Below are 21,971 nucleotides of genomic sequence, written 5' to 3' on the forward strand. Positions count from 1 at the left end.
CATATTTCACAGAGAGGGGTATTATGACGTCTTATATCCCACAATTAGCTTCAGAGATTGTGTTAGCTTGATGATCATAGATTACAAGACTCACCCTGTTTGTGTGTCATGGTTTGTTAGGATAGAACCTCTGCTAATGTGATAACACTGAAATTCTGACTTCTGTGACACAAGGGGGAAATTTTAAGAGAGAATTATGTGCTGGTCATCCAGCAGTTTAGGCCATACTTCTTTTATTTCTGGGGCGGTGGGGTAGCCCAGTGGTTAAAAGCGTTAAGCTCATCACACGAAGGGGTTTCGATTCCCCACATGGGTACAATGTGTGAAGCCCATTTCTGGTGTCCTCCGCCGTTTATTGCTGGAATATTGCTCAAAAGCCGGCGTAAAAACCATACTCAGTCAGTCAGTCTTTTATTTCTTGGTTTACTATTTGTACATGTTTCTGGTCAGATTGAACCTGTTTTCATGATCCTATAGTGCGTTGGAAAAATTTTGAATTCATATTTCTTTCGTTCTTCATGATGTTTGTTATGAGTTTGTTGCCATGCGATCAGTCTTAACAGTTGTTATTGTGATGTTTCAGGACCACTGACATACCAGCCCATTCCATTCTCCCAGAGTGGGAATCCCATCATGTCTACCGTGGCTTTCCTTGCTTCCATCGTAGACCCCAGAGTTGCAAGTGCAGCTGCCAAGTCAGCCTTAGGTATGATATACACAACTTGATTTCATGAGAGAATTCTGGGTTAGAAATGGTCCTACGCAAACTGTGTACTCTTAAGAATCAGCTTAATGGACCAGATGGTGAGGTCAATAACTTGGTTGACTGCTTGTCATTGTACCCTGATGGCCTGGATAGTTTCAGAGAAGAGTCCAGAGTCCAGACTCTGAATATTACTGACTGTGGGGATAACAAACAAAAACATGCGTGCTCATACACTCTTCACGTGTGTTTGACATTCGAAACAAATCCGGGTTCGAATCCCCACATGGGTACAATGTGTGAAGCCCTTTTCTGGTGTCCCCCGCCGTGATGTTGCTGGAATATTGCTAAAAGCGGCGTAAAACCAAACTCAGTCAGTCAGTCGAAACAAATCCTCATAGTATTTGGTAAACAAAATGACTTCAGCACAGATTTTAAGTAGGCCATCAGCTAAGATTAAGGCTTGAAAAGAGCCTTGAACATATTGCTCAATGTTTTACATGATATTCAGTTAAACTTCAGATTCCAAGAAAAGAAAATCAGTCACAGATTAACAAATCATTAGAATAGAGTGACATTCTTTCTTGTGTCACCAACAAGAACTTCTGGGGTAACTGGGTCCATGTTCACAAGATTTCACTATAACAGAACATTTTAATGTTTGATGGTATTGTGTCTATTATCCAAAATGTTTTCCTTGCGTTGCAGAGGAGTTCTCTAAGATGAAGGATGAGGTCCCACCAACGCTGATCGATGCCCAGTCTAAGATGATCGAGGAGGCAACAAAAGAAGGCAAGGCAGTTGATGCCTCCTTCTGTCTGGAGAAAAGTGGAATTGCAGGAACTGCCCCTGAGAAAGAAGAAGGTGGTATCAAGGGTGATGATGCATTCCATATTCTTTTGAATTCAGGCAGTCAATCACAGCAATTTTCTTCTATCACAATATAGATGTGACCAGACAGTTTTCAGTAACACCTGTTTGTTGTTTCTAATAGGTTATCAGTTTTATAAGCAATTTTCAAAAAGCTCTTTAGTGGTCTTTTTGATATCATTGTCATGTAGATAATTTTGAACTAATAGAGTTCAGAGTATTAATTTTGGAATAATTTTTTATGTCACATTTTCCTGTCAATTTGGACTTGTTGGTCTGCCAGGTTGCTGATGCAGTGTTAGGAAATTTTTCGCTCACTCAGTAACAGCAGCTGTAAGGATCTGCTGATGTTTCGATCCCAGATTAATGTAGGATGAGCCCGTGGGTATCCTTTCACTCATCAATCATAGTGCTGTGGTAGCCGAAGTTTATACTATATCAGGGCTACAGATAAGGGGCGTACAGGCGTAATGTACGCCTCAAAATGAATTAAGTATGACATAATATAAGATTTCAAGCATATCGTGTACGCACATAAATACCTTCGTACATCTAGCATTTAATTTCCGTGCGTATATCGTGCAAATGGAAATCTATTTCGGATAAATACTTGTTAAGTTTTTTTTTTTTTTTGTTTTGACATATAAAGGAAACCCCGACAAGTAGGAATCCCATGCAACGATATGCGTCACTATTTTTCGATTGGCTAAAAACTACACTGTTCCTATTTATATCCAGTCGGACCTGACATTTGGCGCATCACACAGTCGCTCAGTTATTTCTCACGCGTCTTCAAATACAAATACATGGTTGGAAATAGTGATCGATGAATCGTCCAGACAAACCACATCAACTCGCTCACACAAAAACATGTCAGTACTCCTTCAAAATTCTCAGTACACCTCCACTTGCAATATGATGTGTAAGTACACTTACACCCCCAAAAGTTATCTGGAGCCCTGCTATATTATAGACATTACGATATTCGTTGTGCTCAAGTGGCTTTGCGAGAATGAGAGGGTCACGTCCTTGCACCTCAGTCTCTCAAAGTGATTAACTGTGCTGTGTGACCTTCCTACCCATATTAAGCTGATGAACTGGGATACTGAAATACTTTTCATAAGCAGCTATAAGACAAGCTCATACTTCCATCTATTTTACAAGTCATGAAGTGACAGGGCATGGATTGCAATTTCTGCTGAACAGGATGGCATTGCAGCATAATAATGTTTACCTATACCTCTTTTGTGTCAATAATGTTTACCTCTACCTTGCTGGAACTTTGCTTTTAACTTCCTTCTCTATAGATTGTTATATTATTTGGATTATTTCGTACTTACATCACTTACATCACAGAATGTTATTCCCAATGGTGTTACTTGATTAAGACAATTCTTTGCTTCTCTTCAGAGCCTGCAGAGCCCCTGAATGGGGAAGAAGCCAAACCTGCTGAACCTGAGGAGACAAAGAAGGAAATAAAAGAAGAAAAGAAGGATGAGTCTGTAAGTTGGAGCACTTTATATATTCAAACCTGTTTTTTAAAAAGTGGACCTTGCTACTATCCGAGCTTTCAAAATAGACTGCACCTGTTTCCTATGCAATGAAAAGTACATTGGTCCGCGTTACCTTGAAAGGGAGATAACTCAACATGAACAACTTCTGCTATTTCGGGGGCTACAAATAGTAAATGTAAACTTATTTCTTCTGTGGGATACAGCTGTAGAATGTAATTTTTAAACTTATCCTATCTCACAACTTGCACCTCTCTCTGTTGCTTCGACTTTTAGTGGAACGACTGTAAACTTTTTTCCATAGGCCTCCTTGTCCATTCACCCGTGCACTCAATGCTGCCCTCCTTAATTAGCTTCCTAGTTCCTAATGAAGCTTGCAGCATGCTCCACTAATTGCCCACGTGACTACCTTGAATGATCATTCTCTTTCTTGTCGCACGACTGTGGACGTGCTGTATATTAGGGACATTATTTCACCCTAACATCATTGGGAAAACAGATAATCAGTCAATGTATTGTGCTCAATGAAAGACGAATTATTCGTCCCTCGACCCTCACTCGTCTTGCAGTGACTGTATTGGACAAACTGGAACAAACGATGTGGCAAGTGTAATTCACTAAAAGATGAGGATTTTAAGGCCTACCTTTGTGTTTGCTCTCGGAGAATCGGCGATAGGGACAGGAAATCAACAGAATCTTATCTTACTCCCACTAAGCGTATCAAGTTACAGCGACAGAAAATCGTACCTTCACGCAAGAGAGCGACGTCTGTGGTTCAAGATGATTTTATGGACGCTTCATGAGATTCTTACTTATCTGAGGACATTCGGCAATCCAGTTGCGATCCAGAGCACAACTACGATCCACATCACCAGATCAATCCAGATCACCTAACCGATCCAGATCACCAAACGGGTCCAGATCACAACTTCGAATCAGATCACCGGACTGATCCAGATCACAACATTGAAGTAGATCATCGGACCGATCCAGATCACCTAATCAATCCAGATCCCGCTCTTCATCTGGTCCACCTCCTGAGATTGATCCAGTCCAAATAGCCATGCCTGCATCTCCCGATCACTCTGAGTTATCTACCCCTAGCGGTAGCTTTGCAGCAGTTGAGACACCTCAGGTACTCCTTTGGATTGTTGAGAAGCTCCAACTTCCCTTGAGTACTTCAGCAGATGACCTGGATCACTCTTATACTCTTAGGAACCGGGATTGGTCTACCATCACCCTACCACCTCGACCTTGTATTCTGAAATTATCCAGTACACTAAATGATGGTTTCAAGAGCCTGAAACGAATTAAGGACGGATTCTCTGCTCCCAGATATAATCCTTCTACCTCTCATGTCCACGGCCTAACAAAAATCTCTACGGCTCCAACAGTTGATGAGGATAATGGAACCCTGTGTGGCAAACGAGCTGCTTCGCCCTACCTTATTGAGGACCGAGAGTTGGCTCACATGAATTCAGCCATGAGAAAGACGTTGCCATTTATTAGTTGCGTGATTGCAGCAGTCGATGCTGTTAACACTGCTCTGGAGCATACTTATTCTGATCAAGACGTTTACATCCAAGGATGCATGACTTTAGCTCTGGACCAGTTCCAAATTATCCTGGATCAGTTGTCTCATTTTTTTGGGCTACACTCTTGCTGTGCCGACGTGGATCCCTTAACATCTCTTCATGGGAGTAGCGATTTAAAACAGAACTGTTTCGCCAGCCTTGGTTTACTGACTCCCTCTTCAATGGTAGCATCCGGAAAAGCATCTAATAAAGTTGATAAAGAAACCCGCTTTCAAGTCTCGATTGAACTGTTGAACAAGATACAGAAGTCACAGCTCCAGGACTCATTAAAACAGCGTCGAACTGCACAGTTCACCCCTACCAATCCGGATTTACGCAATCTTTTTCGTGGCGCATCCACTCAAGGCCGTGGCAGAGGAAACAGATCTGGCCATGGTGGTTCCCCAAGCAACTATGGCCCAGGGACAACACTCCGGTAGGCGGGAGATTACAAATCTTCGCCCCGAATTGGACCATCCTCAGAGATCCGTACGTCACCAACCTGCTACTTCACAGCTATCAGCTACCCGTTATTGGCAGTCCACCTCTGACGTCGCATCCGGCTCATCGCTCATATCCTGTGGACCAGTTTCAGACTCTGCAATCCACAATAGGTACGCTATTAGACAAACTCACGATAGAGCTCCTAGGTCCATCGCCCGTCACTCCAGGATTCTACTCCCTCATCTTCTTGGTTCCAAAGAAAAAATTCCAACAAACTCCGGCTCATCTTCAATATGAAGTTGTTCAATGCCCGTTTCCTGCTTCCACCGCCTCACTTCACCTCAAGGTGGTAATTCAAGCCATCTCACATTGGGCAACAGAGCTTCAATCAACTAGTCTGTTGATCCAATCAGACAATTCGACAGTGGTTTGGCATATAAATCATCTAGGCTCGACGAATCTGCTACAATGGGCGATCAGGTTCTTCCGTCTCATCGACTCACTCAACATTGTAGCCAAAGCCAGACACATTCCCGGGTTAAAAAATGTGATCGCCGATGCCTTGTCCTGATCCAACCAACCGTCCCCGACAAAGTGGAAGTTACTGCCCCAGATCTTTCAGTCGATGATCTACCTGTTATCACAGCCTCAAATAGATCTGTTCGCCACAAGGTTCAACATCCAACTTCCAAAGTTCGTATCACCAATCCTAGACTCCTTGGCGTGGGACCTCGACGCGTTGGCAATATCATGGGAGGGTCTCAATGCCTATGCGTTCCCCCCTCCAGCTCTGCTACCAAAAGTAATACAGAAACTATTGGCCACCATACTACTGCTTTTGGTCACACCCTTCTGGCCAGCGAGAAGTTGGTACGTCAACCTAAGAAGCCTGGCAGAGCCAAACCCAGTACCGCTTCCCAACCGGGATGACCTACTTCTTCACCCTCACTCAGAACTGCGCCACGGGTCACCTCAGACCCTCAATCCACACGTTTGGCGCATCTTCAGAGGTCTGTCATAGCTAAGGGCTACTCTCGCTGAGTAGCCACAGCTATCACTTCAGTGCATCGTACTTTGACCCATTCCTTGTACGACAACAAGTGGAAGAAGTTTGAAGACTATTGCAAGCTTAGGGGAATTGCATCTCCCACTTCCACCTCGGCTCAGGTCATTGCTGAGTTTCTCCAGCATCTCCGCACTACTAAGAAACTCAAGGGTACTACGTTAGCTACCTACTTAGCCGCTATTAACTCGGTTTTGGCTACCACCACGGGCACGAAGATTTCCACTGTTCCCGAGTTGCAGAGTCTACTACGCTCCTATAGACTCTCTGACCAGTCCAGGAAGTTCAGACCTCCGGCCTGGGATCTGTCCGTCGTCCTTCGTCATATGATTTCTACAGATTATGAACCTTTAGAAGACAAGGACTTCGAACAAGTGACATTCAAGACATTCTTCCTGGTAGCTTTGGCTACCGCTGCTTGTATATCTGAACTGCATGCTCTTGATGTCAATCGGGTGCGGTTCGAGCGGAAGAAGCATGGCAAGGCTTTCCTGGTTCTCCGCTGGGACTTCATTGCGAAAACCAACTGCCAGGGCAACCGGACCGGATGTTTACCATTGCCCCATTGTCCACCATTCTTGGGCCTGATGATAATGAAGATTTGACACTCTTAGGGCTCTACACGTTTACCTTGCTGCCTGCAAGGATCGTCAACGGCTACAGAAACGCCTCTTCATACCCTTGTCGAACGCTTCAAGAACTGAGGTTTCCCGGACTACATTGGCCTTCTGGATGCGTGCGACGATCCTTAGAGCTTACACCTTTGCAGGGTTGCCTCCTCCATCCGCTTCCAATCCTCATGAGACTCGTGCACTAGCCTCGACGATGGCCCTCCATATCAACTGCTCCTTGACCGCTATCATGGTAAGGTTGCTTCTGGCGTTCTGATACAGTCTTCTCTTCACATTACCTGCGAGACCTGTCTGTCCAGGGACTACACCAGTTCGGACCTCTTGTACTGGCTCAGCAGCTTACATCGGCCCAACAACGCAGATGAGGGACGGTTCCGCATTTGCGTTACTGCTTCCTTGTATATACTGAATAAAAGTTGAACTGGATCTCAACCTTTTGTTCTCATTATATGGGTTTAAGAACTACTTCATTTGGCTTCCATACCAAGGCATCGGAATACGGCCACCTAGCGTGGCCCTATGAACCTGAGGCACATTCAGTATGACGATGCAGAGGTGTTCGACATTCACACGCTTACTGACCTATACTCCACGGAGCAATTATGTCAGTGAAGTGTGACACTCCTGAATTCCAGTGGATTTCGTTGCGTTCTGCCTCCAAAGTTGCCGGGCACATCCTTTGACAAAGCTTAGGCAAAGGAGTGAGGGTCAATTTGATGCTGCCTAGCACTGATCGTTAGACCTTGGAGATGCTGAGTTGCGTTCTCTTTCACCCACCTCGGTCGGTGTCTGGGGGGCCTTCTTGAAGCAGGGGCTGGCCCGATTCTAGTCACAAGACTTTTAATTACGGGGGTACCGTGTAAATCGTGGCGAGGCGAGGCCTACTTGCCGAGTTGCGTCCCTTGTCTTGTACAAGGTTGCGGCCGAACACCACATCGCTCGGGAGCACCCATCTCCTGGGAGTTGTGTTTAGTAAGCCAAGGGGTTCTGGAGAACCCACTACAAGCATAAGAGTTGCGTGCATGCATAACAGGCCTCCCTTGTACATCGCTATCTACGGTTGTCATCAGTCCACACAGCTCCAAGACCAGCTGTTCGCACTGTCCAGACGGGTAATCTGCGGCCAGCCGTCCAACCGTGGGATAAGTGCAAGTCGTGAGATAGGATAAGTTTAAAAATCTGGAAATTTTAATATAAATTGTATATTTATATACTTATCCTATCTCACACGATGGATGCCCGCCCAGCCTCCCCACTACTCAGATTACAACTTTGGCTCCAAGATGAGAATGATCATTCAAGGTAGTCACGTGGGCAATTAGTGGAGCATGCTGCAAGCTTTATTAGGAACTAGGAAGCTAATTAAGGAGAGCAGCATGGAATGCACGGGCGAATGGACAAGGAGGCCTATGGAAAAAAGTTTACAGTCGTTTCCACTAAAAGTCGAAGCAAGAGAGAGAGGTACAAGTCGTGAGATAGGATAAGTATATAAATATACAATTTATATCAAAATTTCCAATATCAGTTTGTAAATCAAAAGACAATTTATTTATTTATTTATTATTTATTAACTGACTCCATTTTTTTGCGTTTATATATCAACAGTATCAAATTCTAATACTCCTTATTATTTCCCCGGCATGTAATGCAGGGGATATAGTCGACACCTCATCTGTCCTTCCTTCCATACGTCCGTCCGTAATCATTTTGTCTCTGGAGCATAACTCAAAAACTGCTCGATAGTTTTCAACAAAAATTGGTAGATATATACAGGTACTAAAGAGGTGCCTTTTGCTATTTACAGATTTTTGTCATTTTTATTTTTCTTGGATTCCATGGAAATATGTTTGACTTAGTCTCAGAAGGGAGGTGTGGTCTTAATTTCCGGAGCACAACTCGAAAACCCTTGAATATCTTTCTACAAAACTTGGCAGATATGTCAAACAGAACCTAAAGTGGTGCCTTTTGCTATTTACAGATATTGTCTTTTTTTTCTTTCTTGGTTTCAATGGAAACATTTTGGACTTAGTATCAAAAGGGAGGGGTGGGCTTTGTTTCCGGAGCACAACTCGAAATCCATTCGATATCTTTCTACAAGACTTGGCAGATATATCAAACAGATCTTGAAGTGGCACCTTTTGCTATTTGCAGATTTTTTGCATTTATACTTTTCATGATTTCCATGGAAACAATTTGGACTTTAAGTAACTGTCAGATGATTTGTTCTTTCAAACTTGTGGGGGCCGGGGGATTTGTCATCTTCTGATAACACTAACACAAAGTAGACAAAAGTTTCAAGTCACTGACATCATTCACTAGGGGAGGTGGGGTAGCCTAGTGGTTAAAGTGTTCTCTTGTCACGCCAAAGACCGGGGTTGGATTCCCCACACGGGTACTGTCCAACATGTGAAGCCCATTTCTGATGATCCCCACCATGATATTGCTGGAATGTTGCTAAAAGCGGTGTAAAACCAAACTCCATCACTCACCCATTCAGAGGATTTGGTCAATTAAGAAGAAGTAAAGTGGTGTGGCCTAATTCCTTTTAGTTGCTCAAGGAAACTCCAACACAAATACGTTTGTAAGCCTGTTGAATAGCACATGATCTCATGCAAATATTTATATTCTGGTGTATTTCGTACAGTGCTGACGTTTTTAATAAAGGGTATTTGTTATACTGTACATGTTTGTGGCAGACATTACAGAAAGAAGATAACTGCATTTTATTGGCAGTTGTAGCCTGTGGTAGATACCCCTGTGATCACCACCACATACAAAACCAGTAACATGGTGCAAATACGGTGCTTCATTAATGTGTTGTAGATGTGAGGTTTATGTTAATGTATTATCTGTCAGAGTGAGGAGGCAATGGAGACAGACAGCACTGACGTGGTGACGAAGAAGGAGAAAGAGGATAAGGAAGAGACTGAAGAAAAGAAGGACAAGGAGGAGAAAGAAAAAGAGGAGGTGAAGGAGAAAGAACCTGAGAAAGAATCAAAAGATTCAGAAGAAAAACTGAAACTGCTGAGAAGGGAGAAGATGAAGAAAAGGAAAAGGTGAGAGGATTTATATGAGAAGCTGCTCTGGCACAAGAGAGGGAGATATGGAACAGGGAGAAAGAATCGCCATTTGATTTGTGCTAACAAAGGTACCCCTTGCATGTCACAGCTAAGGCTTTAGATGCAACCACCTGGAAGCTCATGTTACCACCTGATGATGATACAATCGCTTGAAAAATATGTTTGATGTGGACCAGCCAATCTGGAGATGAATGAAAGAGCAAAAAAATAATAACCCAAAATTTTCAGAGCTTATGGTTGTGATGATCTATCCATAAGTACAGTATGTAAATATATCTTGTTCAGGTTCTTTGTTACTAACACTTTCTTCTGTTCAGTCGAAGCCAGAAGATGAGAGTGAGAAGCCTGAAGACAAGGAAGCTACTGATAAGAAGGAAGGAGAGAAGGAGGAAGAAGGGAAGGAATTAGAGAAGGTTGATAAAGTCAAGGATGGCAAGGATGGCAACATCGCCACAGCTGCCGCCTCTGCTCTTGCAGCAGCTGCCGTCAAGGCAAAGGTGAGACAGTCATCCAGACATCTGAAATCAACCTCAGATATGCCTGGGGGGTTCTAAGGTCACACAAGGCAATTATATTGATCAGATGGGGTTGTTTGATGACTTGTTGATTTCCTGTTTGTTGGTCATAAGGACTGCACAATATTAGTGATATAGCTGTACACTGCAATACTGTTTTCAAATGATTCGTATTGTGAGATATTTTCTGTGGATACTAGGGGCGGTGGTGTAGCCTTACGGGTAAAGCATTTACTGGACAGGTAGAACAGCCAGGTAATCAACAAGTGCGTGCACTGAAATTTTAATTTCACACGTACAAGTCGCACACCTGGCTGTTCTTCCAGCAAGTGATCGTAAAAAATAGCGAAAAGTGACAACAAAATGATTATCGTTTGTTAAACAACGTTTTTATTCGGGTGTCCAAAATTATGAGCCAAATCATCAGATCTGGTCTGTCGATTTCATGTGACTATGCAAAATTTGGTTTTGTTGCAATTGTTAGATTTTGTGTTAGTGAGCAATTCATCGGTCTCAAATGAAGTCAAACGGACTATAGGTGTTAGTGGTACAGACTGGTAATACCATGTGATGCTTGCTTCAGCACCTGGCTGCTGTGTCTTCACATGTTGTAGAGTTGTGTAGGTGACATTGGTACAGACTGGTAATACCGTGTGATGCTTGCTTCAGTACCTGGCTGTTGTGTCTTCACATGTTGTAGAGTTGTGTAGGTGACATTGGTACAGACTGGTAATACCGTGTGATGCTTGCTTCAGCACCTGGCTGCTGTGCCTTCACATGTTATAGAGTTGTGTAGGTGTTAGTGGTACAGACTGGTAATACTATGTGATGCTTGCTTCAGCACCTGGCTGCTGTGTCTTCACATGTTGTAGAGTTGTGTAGGTGTTAGTGGTACAGACTGGTAATACCATGTGATGCTTGCTTCAGCACCTGGCTGCTGTGTCTTCACATGTTGTAGAGTTGTGTAGGTGTTAGTGGTACAGACTGGTAATACCTTGTGATGCTTGCTTCAGCACCTGGCTGCTGTGTCTTCACATGTTGTAGAGTTGTGTAGGTGTTAGTGGTACAGACTGGTAATACCATGTGATGCTTGCTTCAGCACCTGGCTGCTGTGTGTTCACATGTTGTAGAGTTGTGTAGGTGTTAGTGGTACAGACTGGTAATACCATGTGATGCTTGCGTCAGCACCTGGCTGCTGTGTCTTCACATGTTGTAGAGTTGTGTAGGTGTTAGTGGTACAGACTGGTAATACCATGTGATGCTTGCTTCCAGCACCTGGCTGCTGTGTCTTCACATGTTGTAGAATTGTGTAGGTGTTAGTGGTACAGACTGGTAATACCATGTGATGCTTGCTTCAGCACCTGGCTGCTGTGTCTTCACATGTTGTAGAGTTGTGTAGGTGTTAGTGGTACAGACTGGTAATACCTTGTGATGCTTGCTTCCAGCACCTGGCTGCTGTGTCTTCACATGTTGTAGAGTTGTGTAGGTGTTAGTGGTACAGACTGGTAATACCATGTGATGCTTGCTTCAGCACCTGGCTGCTGTGTCTTCACATGTTGTAGAGTTGTGTAGGTGTTAGTGGTACAGACTGGTAATACCATGTGATGCTTGCTTCAGCACCTGGCTGCTGTGTCTTCACATGTTGTAGAGTTGTGTAGGTGTTAGTGGTACAGACTGGTAATACCGTGTGATGCTTGCTTCAGCACCTGGCTGCTGTGTCTTCACATGTTGTAGAGAGTTGTGTAGGTGTTAGTGGTACAGACTGGTAATACCATGTGATGCTTGCTTCCAGCACCTGGCTGCTGTGTCTTCACATGTTGTAGAGTTGTGTAGGTGACATTGGTACAGACTGGTAATACCGTGTGATGCTTGCTTCAGCACCTGGCTGTTGTGTCTTCACATGTTGTAGAGTTGTGTAGGTGACATTGGTACAGACTGGTAATACCGTATGATGCTTGCTTCAGCACCTGGCTGCTGTGCCTTCACATGTTGTAGAGTTGTGTAGGTGTTAGTGGTACAGACTGGTAATACCATGTGATGCTTGCTTCAGCACCTGGCTGCTGTGTCTTCACATGTTGTAGAGTTGTGTAGGTGTTAGTGGTACAGACTGGTAATACCATGTGATGCTTGCTTCAGCACCTGGCTGCTGTGTCTTCACATGTTGTAGAGTTGTGTAGGTGTTAGTGGTACAGACTGGTAATACCATGTGATGCTTGCTTCAGCACCTGGCTGCTGTGTCTTCACATGTTGTAGAGTTGTGTAGGTGTTAGTGGTACAGACTGGTAATACCATGTGATGCTTGCTTCAGCACCTGGCTGCTGTGTCTTCACATGTTGTAGAGTTGTGTAGGTGTTAGTGGTACAGACTGGTAATACCATGTGATGCTTGCTTCAGCACCTGGCTGCTGTGTCTTCACATGTTGTAGAGTTGTGTAGGTGTTAGTGGTACAGACTGGTAATACCATGTGATGCTTGCTTCAGCACCTGGCTGTTGTGTCTTCACATGTTGTAGAGTTGTGTAGGTGTTAGTGGTACAGACTGGTAATACCATGTGATGCTTGCTTCAGCACCTGGCTGTTGTGTCTTCACATGTTGTAGAGTTGTGTAGGTGTTAGTGGTACAGACTGGTAATACCGCAGTGATGCTTGCTTCAGCACCTGGCTGCTGTGTCTTCACATGTTGTAGAGTTGTGTAGGTGTTAGTGGTACAGACTGGTAATACCATGTGATGCTTTGCTTCAGCACCTGGCTGCTGTGTCTCTGCACATGTTGTAGAGTTGTGTAGGTGTTAGTGGTACAGACTGGTAATACCATGTGATGCTTGCTTCAGCACCTGGCTGCTGTGTCTTCACATGTTGTAGAGTTGTGTAGGTGTTAGTGGTACAGACTGGTAATACCATGTGATGCTTGCTTCAGCACCTGGCTGCTGTGTCTTCACATGTTGTAGAGTTGTGTAGGCGTCATTGGTACAGACTGGTAATACCATGTGATGCTTGCTTCAGCACCTGGCTGCTGTGTCTTCACATGTTGTAGAGTTGTGTAGGTGTCATTGGTACAGACTGGTAATACCATGTGATGCTTGCTTCAGCACCTGGCTGCTGTGTCTTCACATGTTGTAGAGTTGTGTAGGCGTCATTGGTACAGACTGGTAATACCCTGTGATGCTTGCTTCAGCACCTGGCTGCTGTGTCTTCACATGTTGTAAAGTTGTGTAGGTGTCATTGGTACAGACTGGTAATACCATGTGATGCTTGCTTCAGCACCTGGCTGCTGTGTCTTCACATGTTGTAGAGTTGTGTAGGCGTCATTGGTACAGACTGGTAATACCATGTGATGCTTGCTTCAGCACCTGGCTGCTGTGTCTTCACATGTTGTAGAGTTGTGTAGGTGTTAGTGGTACAGACTGGTAATACCATGTGATGCTTGCTTCAGCACCTGGCTGCTGTGTCTTCACATGTAGAGTTGTGTAGGTGTCATTGGTACAGACTGGTAATACCGTGTGATGCTTGCTTCAGTACCTGGCTGCTGTGTCTTCACATGTTGTAGAGTTGTGTAGGTGTTAGTGGTACAGACTGGTAATACCATGTGATGCTTGCTTCAGCACCTGGCTGCTGTGGAGGAGAGGAAGATCAAGAGCCTGGTGGCGCTGCTGGTTGAGACACAGATGAAGAAGCTGGAGATCAAACTGAGACACTTTGAGGAACTTGAGACAATCATGGACAGGGAGAGAGAAGCGGTAGGTGTAGCTGAACCAGACGAATCTAAGTACCCCAACTGTTGGAACTCTAATCTTGCATATACTACAGCAGTAATAGCCATAGGACAGTTCAAGATTGGGATTGCTAAACTTAGTCCTCAATGGAGAATTGCTACATAATGGCCAATCCTTGTCCACTCTTTGTGCAGCAACCGTTAAGGTCCGTGTTAGGATATTGATCTTCAGTAACCCATGCTTGTTGTAAGAGGTGACTAACAGGATCAGTTGGTCAGGCTCGCTGACTTGGTTGACACATGTTATCAATTCCCAATTGCGCAGATCGATGCTCATGCTTTTGATCACTGGATTGTCTGGTCCAGACTCTATTATTTACAGACCACCGCCATATAGCTGGAATATTGCTGAGTGCGACGTAAAACTAAACTCACTCACTCTTTGTGCAGCTGTAATAATGAGGCCATTAAATGAGGCTCCAGTTTATGACCAGTGTTAAGACTAAAACTTTTGGAAGCAACATTCAGCTCTTTTCTCCTGTGTTATGTCGAATATTGTTGCAGCAGTCACATTCAATTATGTCTTGTACTATGACTAGTTCTGTTCCAACATTCAACTCTCTCTAGTATTATGGCCAATACTGTTCCAGCATTGAGCTCTCTCTAGTATTATGATTAATAAATACTGTTGCCACATTCAGCTCTAGTATGAAGAAAAATACCTTTGCAACATTCAGCAGGGGTTCAATTTTTTTTTTTAAAGCCACTTGCCACAGGGCAAGTGACTTGAAGAAAGTAACTTGTCCTGACTAATTTTCCACTTGCCCTGACTTTATGACATAATTATGATGATGTAATTATGAAAGAAGAAATCAACATGGTATTTGATGTTAATGTTTACTGGACTATTTATTGAAAAGTGATAAATAGCAAAGAAAGATAACTCTACTTTATTATCATCGCGAAATTAAATAGCTACATTTTGAGCAGATATGAAATTAAATCCAAGTTTATTTGCAGTTTGAAACCATAAGTGGAAATTATCTAGTAGCCCACGGACAAGTAAGATACCATTATTTGATTGCCTGAAATGAAAACTGACTTGTCCCGGGCGTCGGGCGATGGGATTTTGGACCCCTGATTCAGCACTCTAGTATCAAGAATAACATTTTTGCAACATTCAGCCCCCTGTCTGGTATTAACGCTGATTCTCTCCACAGCTGGAGTACCAGAGACAGCAGCTCCTGCAGGAGAGGCAGCAGTTCCACATGGAGCAGATCAGGGCAGCGGAGTACAGGGCCAGGCAGATTGCCATGCAGCAGCTGGCGTCGGAACAGAGACAGCAGCAGGCCCAGCAGCAGGGAGGGGATGCCGGTAGGGCTGACGTCTTAGTTCACTCACCTTGACTGTGTTTACCTCTACAGGAATACAGTGTCTGGATAGGCCCCGAGTGTGTCTCACAGAGCCTGGGTTTGGGTGGTCACACTCACTCTTTGTTGGTAGGACAGACATCTTAGTTCTCTCACGACTCCCATTGACTGTGTTTACCTCACAAGTGCCTCTAAGAGAGCTCAGTATATCTAGGTTGAGGTCATCTGGGTTTATGATTTGGTTTACCTGACTTCTTTGTGTGAGGGTCGGTGGGGTAGCCTAGTGGTTAAAGCATTGGCTCGTCACGCCGAAGATCCGGGTTCGAATCCCCACTTGGGTACAATGTGTGAAGCCCATTTCTGGTGTTCCCCGCCGTGATGTTGCTGGAATATTGCTAAAAGCGGCGTAAAACCAAACTCAGTCAGTCAGTCAGTTCTTTGTGTGAAGAATGGGTGATGTGTCATTGATTTGCATACATAGTCAGAATAGTTCTTCAGTACTTTGTTCTGAGAGCATCTATCTGTGATTAGGTGTCAGGTTTTGCAATGTGGTTCATCTTACCCAATTGTGTAGATAGGTAACGATGCTTTCATACACTGATTTCCCTTGCTCAATCATGGTTAATTACAGTTTGCCATGCAATGCATAAATATTCACATACTCATTCTTTGTTGGTAGGGCTAACATCTTTGACACAGAGGATTACACGGTTTAACTTCGCTTTATTCAGAATGAGTGCCTAATACCTCATGCTTGTTTCAAGATTCAACTAAGATTCTTGTGATCAGACTTGGCGACACTGCTGATAGTTTGTCTTTATCCTGATTATAAGATATGCTGTCAGGCATTGATTGTCATGCCTGAGTCAGGGGTGGAAATAACTTTAAAATTGCTAGTGTACAGTGGCACATGTAAAATCACTTGCCCTGATAATTTTTCCACTATACCGCCCGTTTTCTTGTTGATTTTTTAAATAAACAACATAATTAACATTGTAAAGTCAACTGGACACCTGTACAGTGTGATATACAGATTTGCTTGCCCGACAGAAAAAAACACTGGACTGGGACGTCGGGCAATGTGTTATTTCCACCCCTGTGAGTTATTCATTGGGAGCAGTGAGCAAAATGGAAATTCAAACATTCCCCTATGCACAGAGATATTTATGTATAGACACTGATTTGCCTGGTCAAGACCCTGCTTTGTTGCTATGCATGTTTACTTGGGGTATTTTCTATGAAACAGTCTGCCCAGGCTTCCAAAATATATCCAAAAATATTCACTCACTTATTATATTGTTCTGTGTTGGCTAACATTGATAAAACTGTAATACAACAAGGTTAGCACAACTAGCTCTTTCACCCATTCACACTCAGACAAAGTGATCTTCCACCACTTACATTTAAGCCAACTTACTAGAGACATTTGGATTTTTCTTGAGTGTAATGTCTTGTAAATAACTGAACAATGCTTCAGATAAGAAAATGTTCTGAAAAAACTTTTGATACAAACTGGATCCTTCTTTGCAGGTGCTGGTTCCTCCGGTGGAGCTAATGCCGCAGTGCAGAACCCCACTCTGGCAGCTGCTGTGGGTCAGGGTAACTACCCCATGCATGGGTCACCTATGCCTCCCCAGGGCCCACAGGTACAACAGGCTCATCAGGTGTCCTCGGGCTCGCCTGCTCCTCCCCAGTCCTCCTCCCAGCCTGCTACGCCTCAACAGTTAACCCCGACACCCCCACAGACTCAATCACCCCACCCCCAGGGACCTCAAGCTTCGGCAGCAGCCAGTGCATCAACCCCCGAGTCAGCCCCCCGGACAGTCCCCCTACCAGCAGATGACGGGGCCAGCTCAGCAGCAACCCTACTCCACCCCTTCTCCCGCTCCACAGCAGTTCTCCACTCAGTCACCAGGACCCCAGGGACAGCCCCAGCAGAGCTACCCCCAGCCCGGCCCCCAGGGCCCACCACCTCAACCCTACCAGCAGCCCAACCCCGGTCAGATGGCGCCTTACCACCAAGGACAGCAACAGCCTCCGCCACAACAACAGCAACAACAACCAGGGTCCTTCCAGCCACACTTGCAAGGTCAGCCATCATATCCGCCTCCTCACTCACAAAACCAAGCACCTTACCCTCAGCAGCCACAGCAGTCGCAACAGTATCCACCCCACCCCCAGGGACCCTACCCGAACTTCAACCAAGCTGGGCCTTACCCCCCTCAGGCCGGCCAGCCTTACCCTCCACCTCAAGCTAGTCAGTACCCTACCCCGGGTCATGGCATGCCACCCCAGAGCACTCCGCTTCCCGCTTCCGGCCGAGCTATGAATCAGCCAGGTAGCGCACCTGGTAAGTAGGAAGCTTCTCAATCTTCCGTTGTCTTGTTTCAAAATACATCTGGATTAGCTAATCAGACATTTTCGTGATTTCTTCCTTATACAGATCAAAGACATCCTTTTCATCACTGTAAACCTAGCTTCTTTGAAAGGTATTTACAAGTTGGAATACTTATTCAAAAAGATCATCTAAAGCACCTTTTGATCCTTTCAAGTCTTTCTTCAGGAATATAGTCAAAATTTTCTCCAAAGGAATATTTGTCATCCAAAGCATTGCCTAAAATCCAGATGAATTCATTTTGCTTCTTTGCTTTGCCTTTTTCAAGTTGTTTTAAGAATCTTGATTTCTTCTTCATTGACTTTAGTAATGAATTATTCTTGCTCTGCATGGTATGCCTTTCATACACCTGTGAAGTCATTATTTCACCTGTGCCATATGAAGATTAGAATGCTAAATTAAAACTTCTTGCAATTAATGTCAGTGTTGAATTGAACTGAAAGTAGAATCATCCCACCCAAATTCTCCTCATTGACTGGCTGAAGCCTCTTTGGCTTTGTCCATGCTTATCTGTTTAGAAGTTCGGTGGATTGATTCTGCTCTACAAGCAACGAAACACTTCCTCACCTATTGCCTGTCACCTTCACCCCTTGTCCTCCCCATCCCGTCCAATGACGAAGTGTTTTACACTGCACTTCCATAGCCAGTATATTGTCCAGAGAACACTGGGTCTTTGCTTGTGGAGAATATTAATGCATTATTTAATCATATTTATCTCTATTTATCATTCTAATCTTTGTGGTAATGTAATGATGGAAAGGGGCGGTGGGGTAGCCTAAAGCGTTGGCTTCGTCACGCCGAAGACCCGGGTTCGAATCCCCACATGGGCACAATGTGTGAAGCCCATTTCTGGTGTCCCCGCTGTGATGTTGCTGGAATATTGCTAAAAGCGGGCGTAAAACCAAACTCAGTCAGTCAGTCAGTCAGTCAGTAATGATGGATATGAATGAATATCATCCTGAGTTAGTGTTTCAAGACAAATTATTTATACTGTTAGATGCTATGCGGGGTTGAATTCATCCTTAGAAATTAGTTTCTGATACTAGTCCAACGGATTAGTGGAATCAAATATAACTAGTCCTCAGAGTATTCAGCTAGTCCTGCTCAAATGAAACGTGTGCGATGTTTATATTTTCTGTCGGTTGTATTCTGTTCCAGTTTGTAGAAAAATTGAAGCACTCGTTCAGAATTAGAGCCATCATGTACTACTATTCGATGACTAGCGTCATTTTATTTTTTACTTGTCGGTACACTTTATAGTAGTCTTAGGCATGCACACATACATTATAAAGCTGGCTGGCATACATTATAAAGGCTGTGCATTTGCTTAGACGTCATGAGCGTTCCCAGCTTCAGGATGGTCATGAAACTGGAAGCAATGCATTACTTTTTACTGTTTTTTATTCCCATTTGTTACATAGTTTACCAGGAAACAGTACGATGCAGCTTTCACATCTGTGATACTCATGTAGGGGTTAAAATTATTTTACCCTGGTGGGGATTCTGAGTTAAGTCTGGTGCCTAGCAGCTTTTGGACGAGCTAAGGGTGACTTAATGAGTCAGGTTCTGTGGCTTGTTTGATGCATGTCATCAAACCAAGATGACACTGACCGTTGGTCATACTATCAATCACTGGATTATCTGGTCCAGACAGGTGGCATTCAACAACACACATACAAACACCTTGCCACTCAAAGTTAAGGACTGACATAACAGATTAATATGTTAATATGACTTCTTTGAGAACTATACATACAAATCTCTAAAACTGAACACACCTGCATAGTGGTTCATGTAAGATGAACTTTCTGTCAGCATTTTATCATGGATTCATCTAGATTCCTGGTGTGAATGAGCAAAGCCACCATATCTGGTTTCTATATCTCAAAAATGAACTAAACAACAAGTTCCCAAAGTAGAAAGTGTAATAGTGTTGTGGAAATTTTATTCACACTGTCATTTCTGAGCACTGTACTATCTACATCCTGAAAGGATGGTCTGTGTGGGTTTTTATTTGTACAAATCAAATTTCCAAATTGAGGTGGTATATAAATTTTATTTGAATAAATAAATATGTTTTAGAAAGCTCACAGCTGATTTTCTTATCCTCAAGAACCCACACTGGCTTTTAGTTTTAGTAAGTGGCAAATGTAGAATTTTGACCTGTGGACAAGTGGAAACCTTATTTTTACCAGCCCTCTTAGTTGGCAATTAGCCCTGCTTGAACAAGAAAAAATGTTTACAGTCTAAATTTTCTGTCAGTGTTATTTGCTCCAACCCCAAATAAGCCCCCTGAAGCATGAGTGAGTGAGTGAGTTTAGTTTTACGCCACACTCAGCAATATTCCAGCTATATGGCGGCGGTCTGTAAATAATCGAGTCTGGACCAGACAATCCAGTGATCAACATCATGAACATCGATCTGCGCAATTGGGAACCGATGACATGTGTCAACCAAGTCAGCCAGCCTGACCACCCGATCCTGTTAGTCACCTCTTACGACAAGCATAGTCGCCTTCTGTGACAAGCATGGGTTGCTGAAGACCTATTCTACCCCGGATCTTCACGGCCCCCTGAAGCATGAAGAGCTGATTAAGAATTATAGGTATATCAGTGAATGCTGGATTTGGAGTTTTACATGTCCTCAACACAGTTTAGTTGTCTTAGCCTAGCGAGCAAGTGGCATTTCAAAGTGTGACCTGATTTTGTGTGAGCATACCCTAAGGGACAACTATTTTGTCTGAACCAAACTCCGATACTTGCCGTCTGCCACAACCAAAGTGTGACTGACTGAAGCTTGAAACAGGGTCAACCACTTCATCTGGTATTACAATAGATACATCACAGTATCATGATATTTGTCAGCCAACAATAAAGCTCAGTAACTGTATTAATGAAAATTCTTACAGTGTTGCTGACAAGTGAAGGTACCCATTTACCTCCCTTTGAAAACTCAAACCAAGGGAAGTAACTCTTAAGCTGATGTTAATTTTCTGACTTGAACTTGTTCTTTTCAAAATGATTCTGTGAACACTAGAACTGTTCTGTCAAAGTTGAATACATGATCTATTATACATTTTTTAGGTGAACTAACATCGTTCAAACTCAATTGAGACAATTGTCTCTAAATGGCGGTGAGTTGTTAACCTTCCACTTCTCCATGTTGTCCATCATTCAAGTCCTGGCTACGTTTTTTGTTGATGGTGATGGATGCTGTTGGAAAAGTTTGACCATAATTATTTCAAGAATCATTCTATTTGTTTTTGTCCTGTTTGCATGTATACAGGGATTTATCTGGACCTGTTCAGAGGCCTATTTTCAGACATATATCTCCAGGAAATGTCAGGAAAGATTCCAGTATCAGGATTGAACATTTCCCACTTCATGCTGTTACAGTCATAGCTAATATTTTGGCTTTGTAAGGCAACATGCATTTCACTGGAAGTAGGATCAATTTGAGGAAGAGACTCTAATGATTAGTTTTACATTTCCAATTTAAAGGTTTAATTTTCATATGCATCTGAATTAAGAAATTTTGAAAATCCAAATTTTGAACAAAATAACATTTTTTCCCAAGTTGAGCTTCTGGGATGTATCTTGGCAACTCATGACGATCAGCTGTTCAAGACGAAAAGATGTTCAGAAGAGATAATTGTTCTTGTTTGTTTGTTTGTTTACTAAAAGTGTCTTAATACTGAAATTAGCTTATGGATAACAAAGTTTTTGTAATTATCAGGCTTTAGTATATTTTAATGAAAAATTTACTAAATGGCTAAATCTAGAATAGCCAATGTTACAATATAATTCAATTCTCCACTGAGTGTATTTTGGTAAAATTAAGTTTTTCAAGAATTAAGAGAATAGGCCTTAATTTGCATGAATTGTTGAGATAGCATATGGCTGAATTCTACATCTGTGATTGGACAAACACAATACTGATTGAGAGCACTGTACAAGAGCAGCAAGATGGGTGTGAGTTGGGTCAAACATTTCCTTCAGCACTGTTGGACTGCACGCTACACACAGTGGTATTTGTTACTTCACATTGTTTTATATGCATTGTATTTACCGTTCATTGTGTTTACCGTTCGTATCATTGTATTTAC

At 43.3% G+C, this 21,971-nt stretch overlaps 1 protein-coding gene across 1 annotated transcript in view; it reads left to right on the forward strand.

The window, feature by feature from the left end:
• The window catches only part of LOC124285011 (SWI/SNF complex subunit SMARCC2-like), a 44,000-nt gene that overhangs the window by 16,103 nt on the left and 5,926 nt on the right, over window positions 1-21,971 (forward strand). Inside the window, exons 17-24 of the mRNA XM_046721155.1 lie at window positions 584-706; window positions 1,412-1,579; window positions 2,984-3,075; window positions 9,654-9,764; window positions 10,195-10,374; window positions 13,992-14,126; window positions 15,322-15,475; window positions 17,002-17,560. Coding sequence (XP_046577111.1) covers window positions 584-706; window positions 1,412-1,579; window positions 2,984-3,075; window positions 9,654-9,764; window positions 10,195-10,374; window positions 13,992-14,126; window positions 15,322-15,475; window positions 17,002-17,560 — 1,522 coding nt within the window. The remainder of the gene's footprint in view (window positions 1-583; window positions 707-1,411; window positions 1,580-2,983; window positions 3,076-9,653; window positions 9,765-10,194; window positions 10,375-13,991; window positions 14,127-15,321; window positions 15,476-17,001; window positions 17,561-21,971) is intronic.

The sequence above is a fragment of the Haliotis rubra genome, unplaced genomic scaffold (assembly GCF_003918875.1).
Source record: "Haliotis rubra isolate DU_JTF1 unplaced genomic scaffold, ASM391887v1 Scf35, whole genome shotgun sequence".
In the NCBI taxonomy this organism is placed as follows: Eukaryota; Metazoa; Mollusca; class Gastropoda; order Lepetellida; family Haliotidae; genus Haliotis; species Haliotis rubra.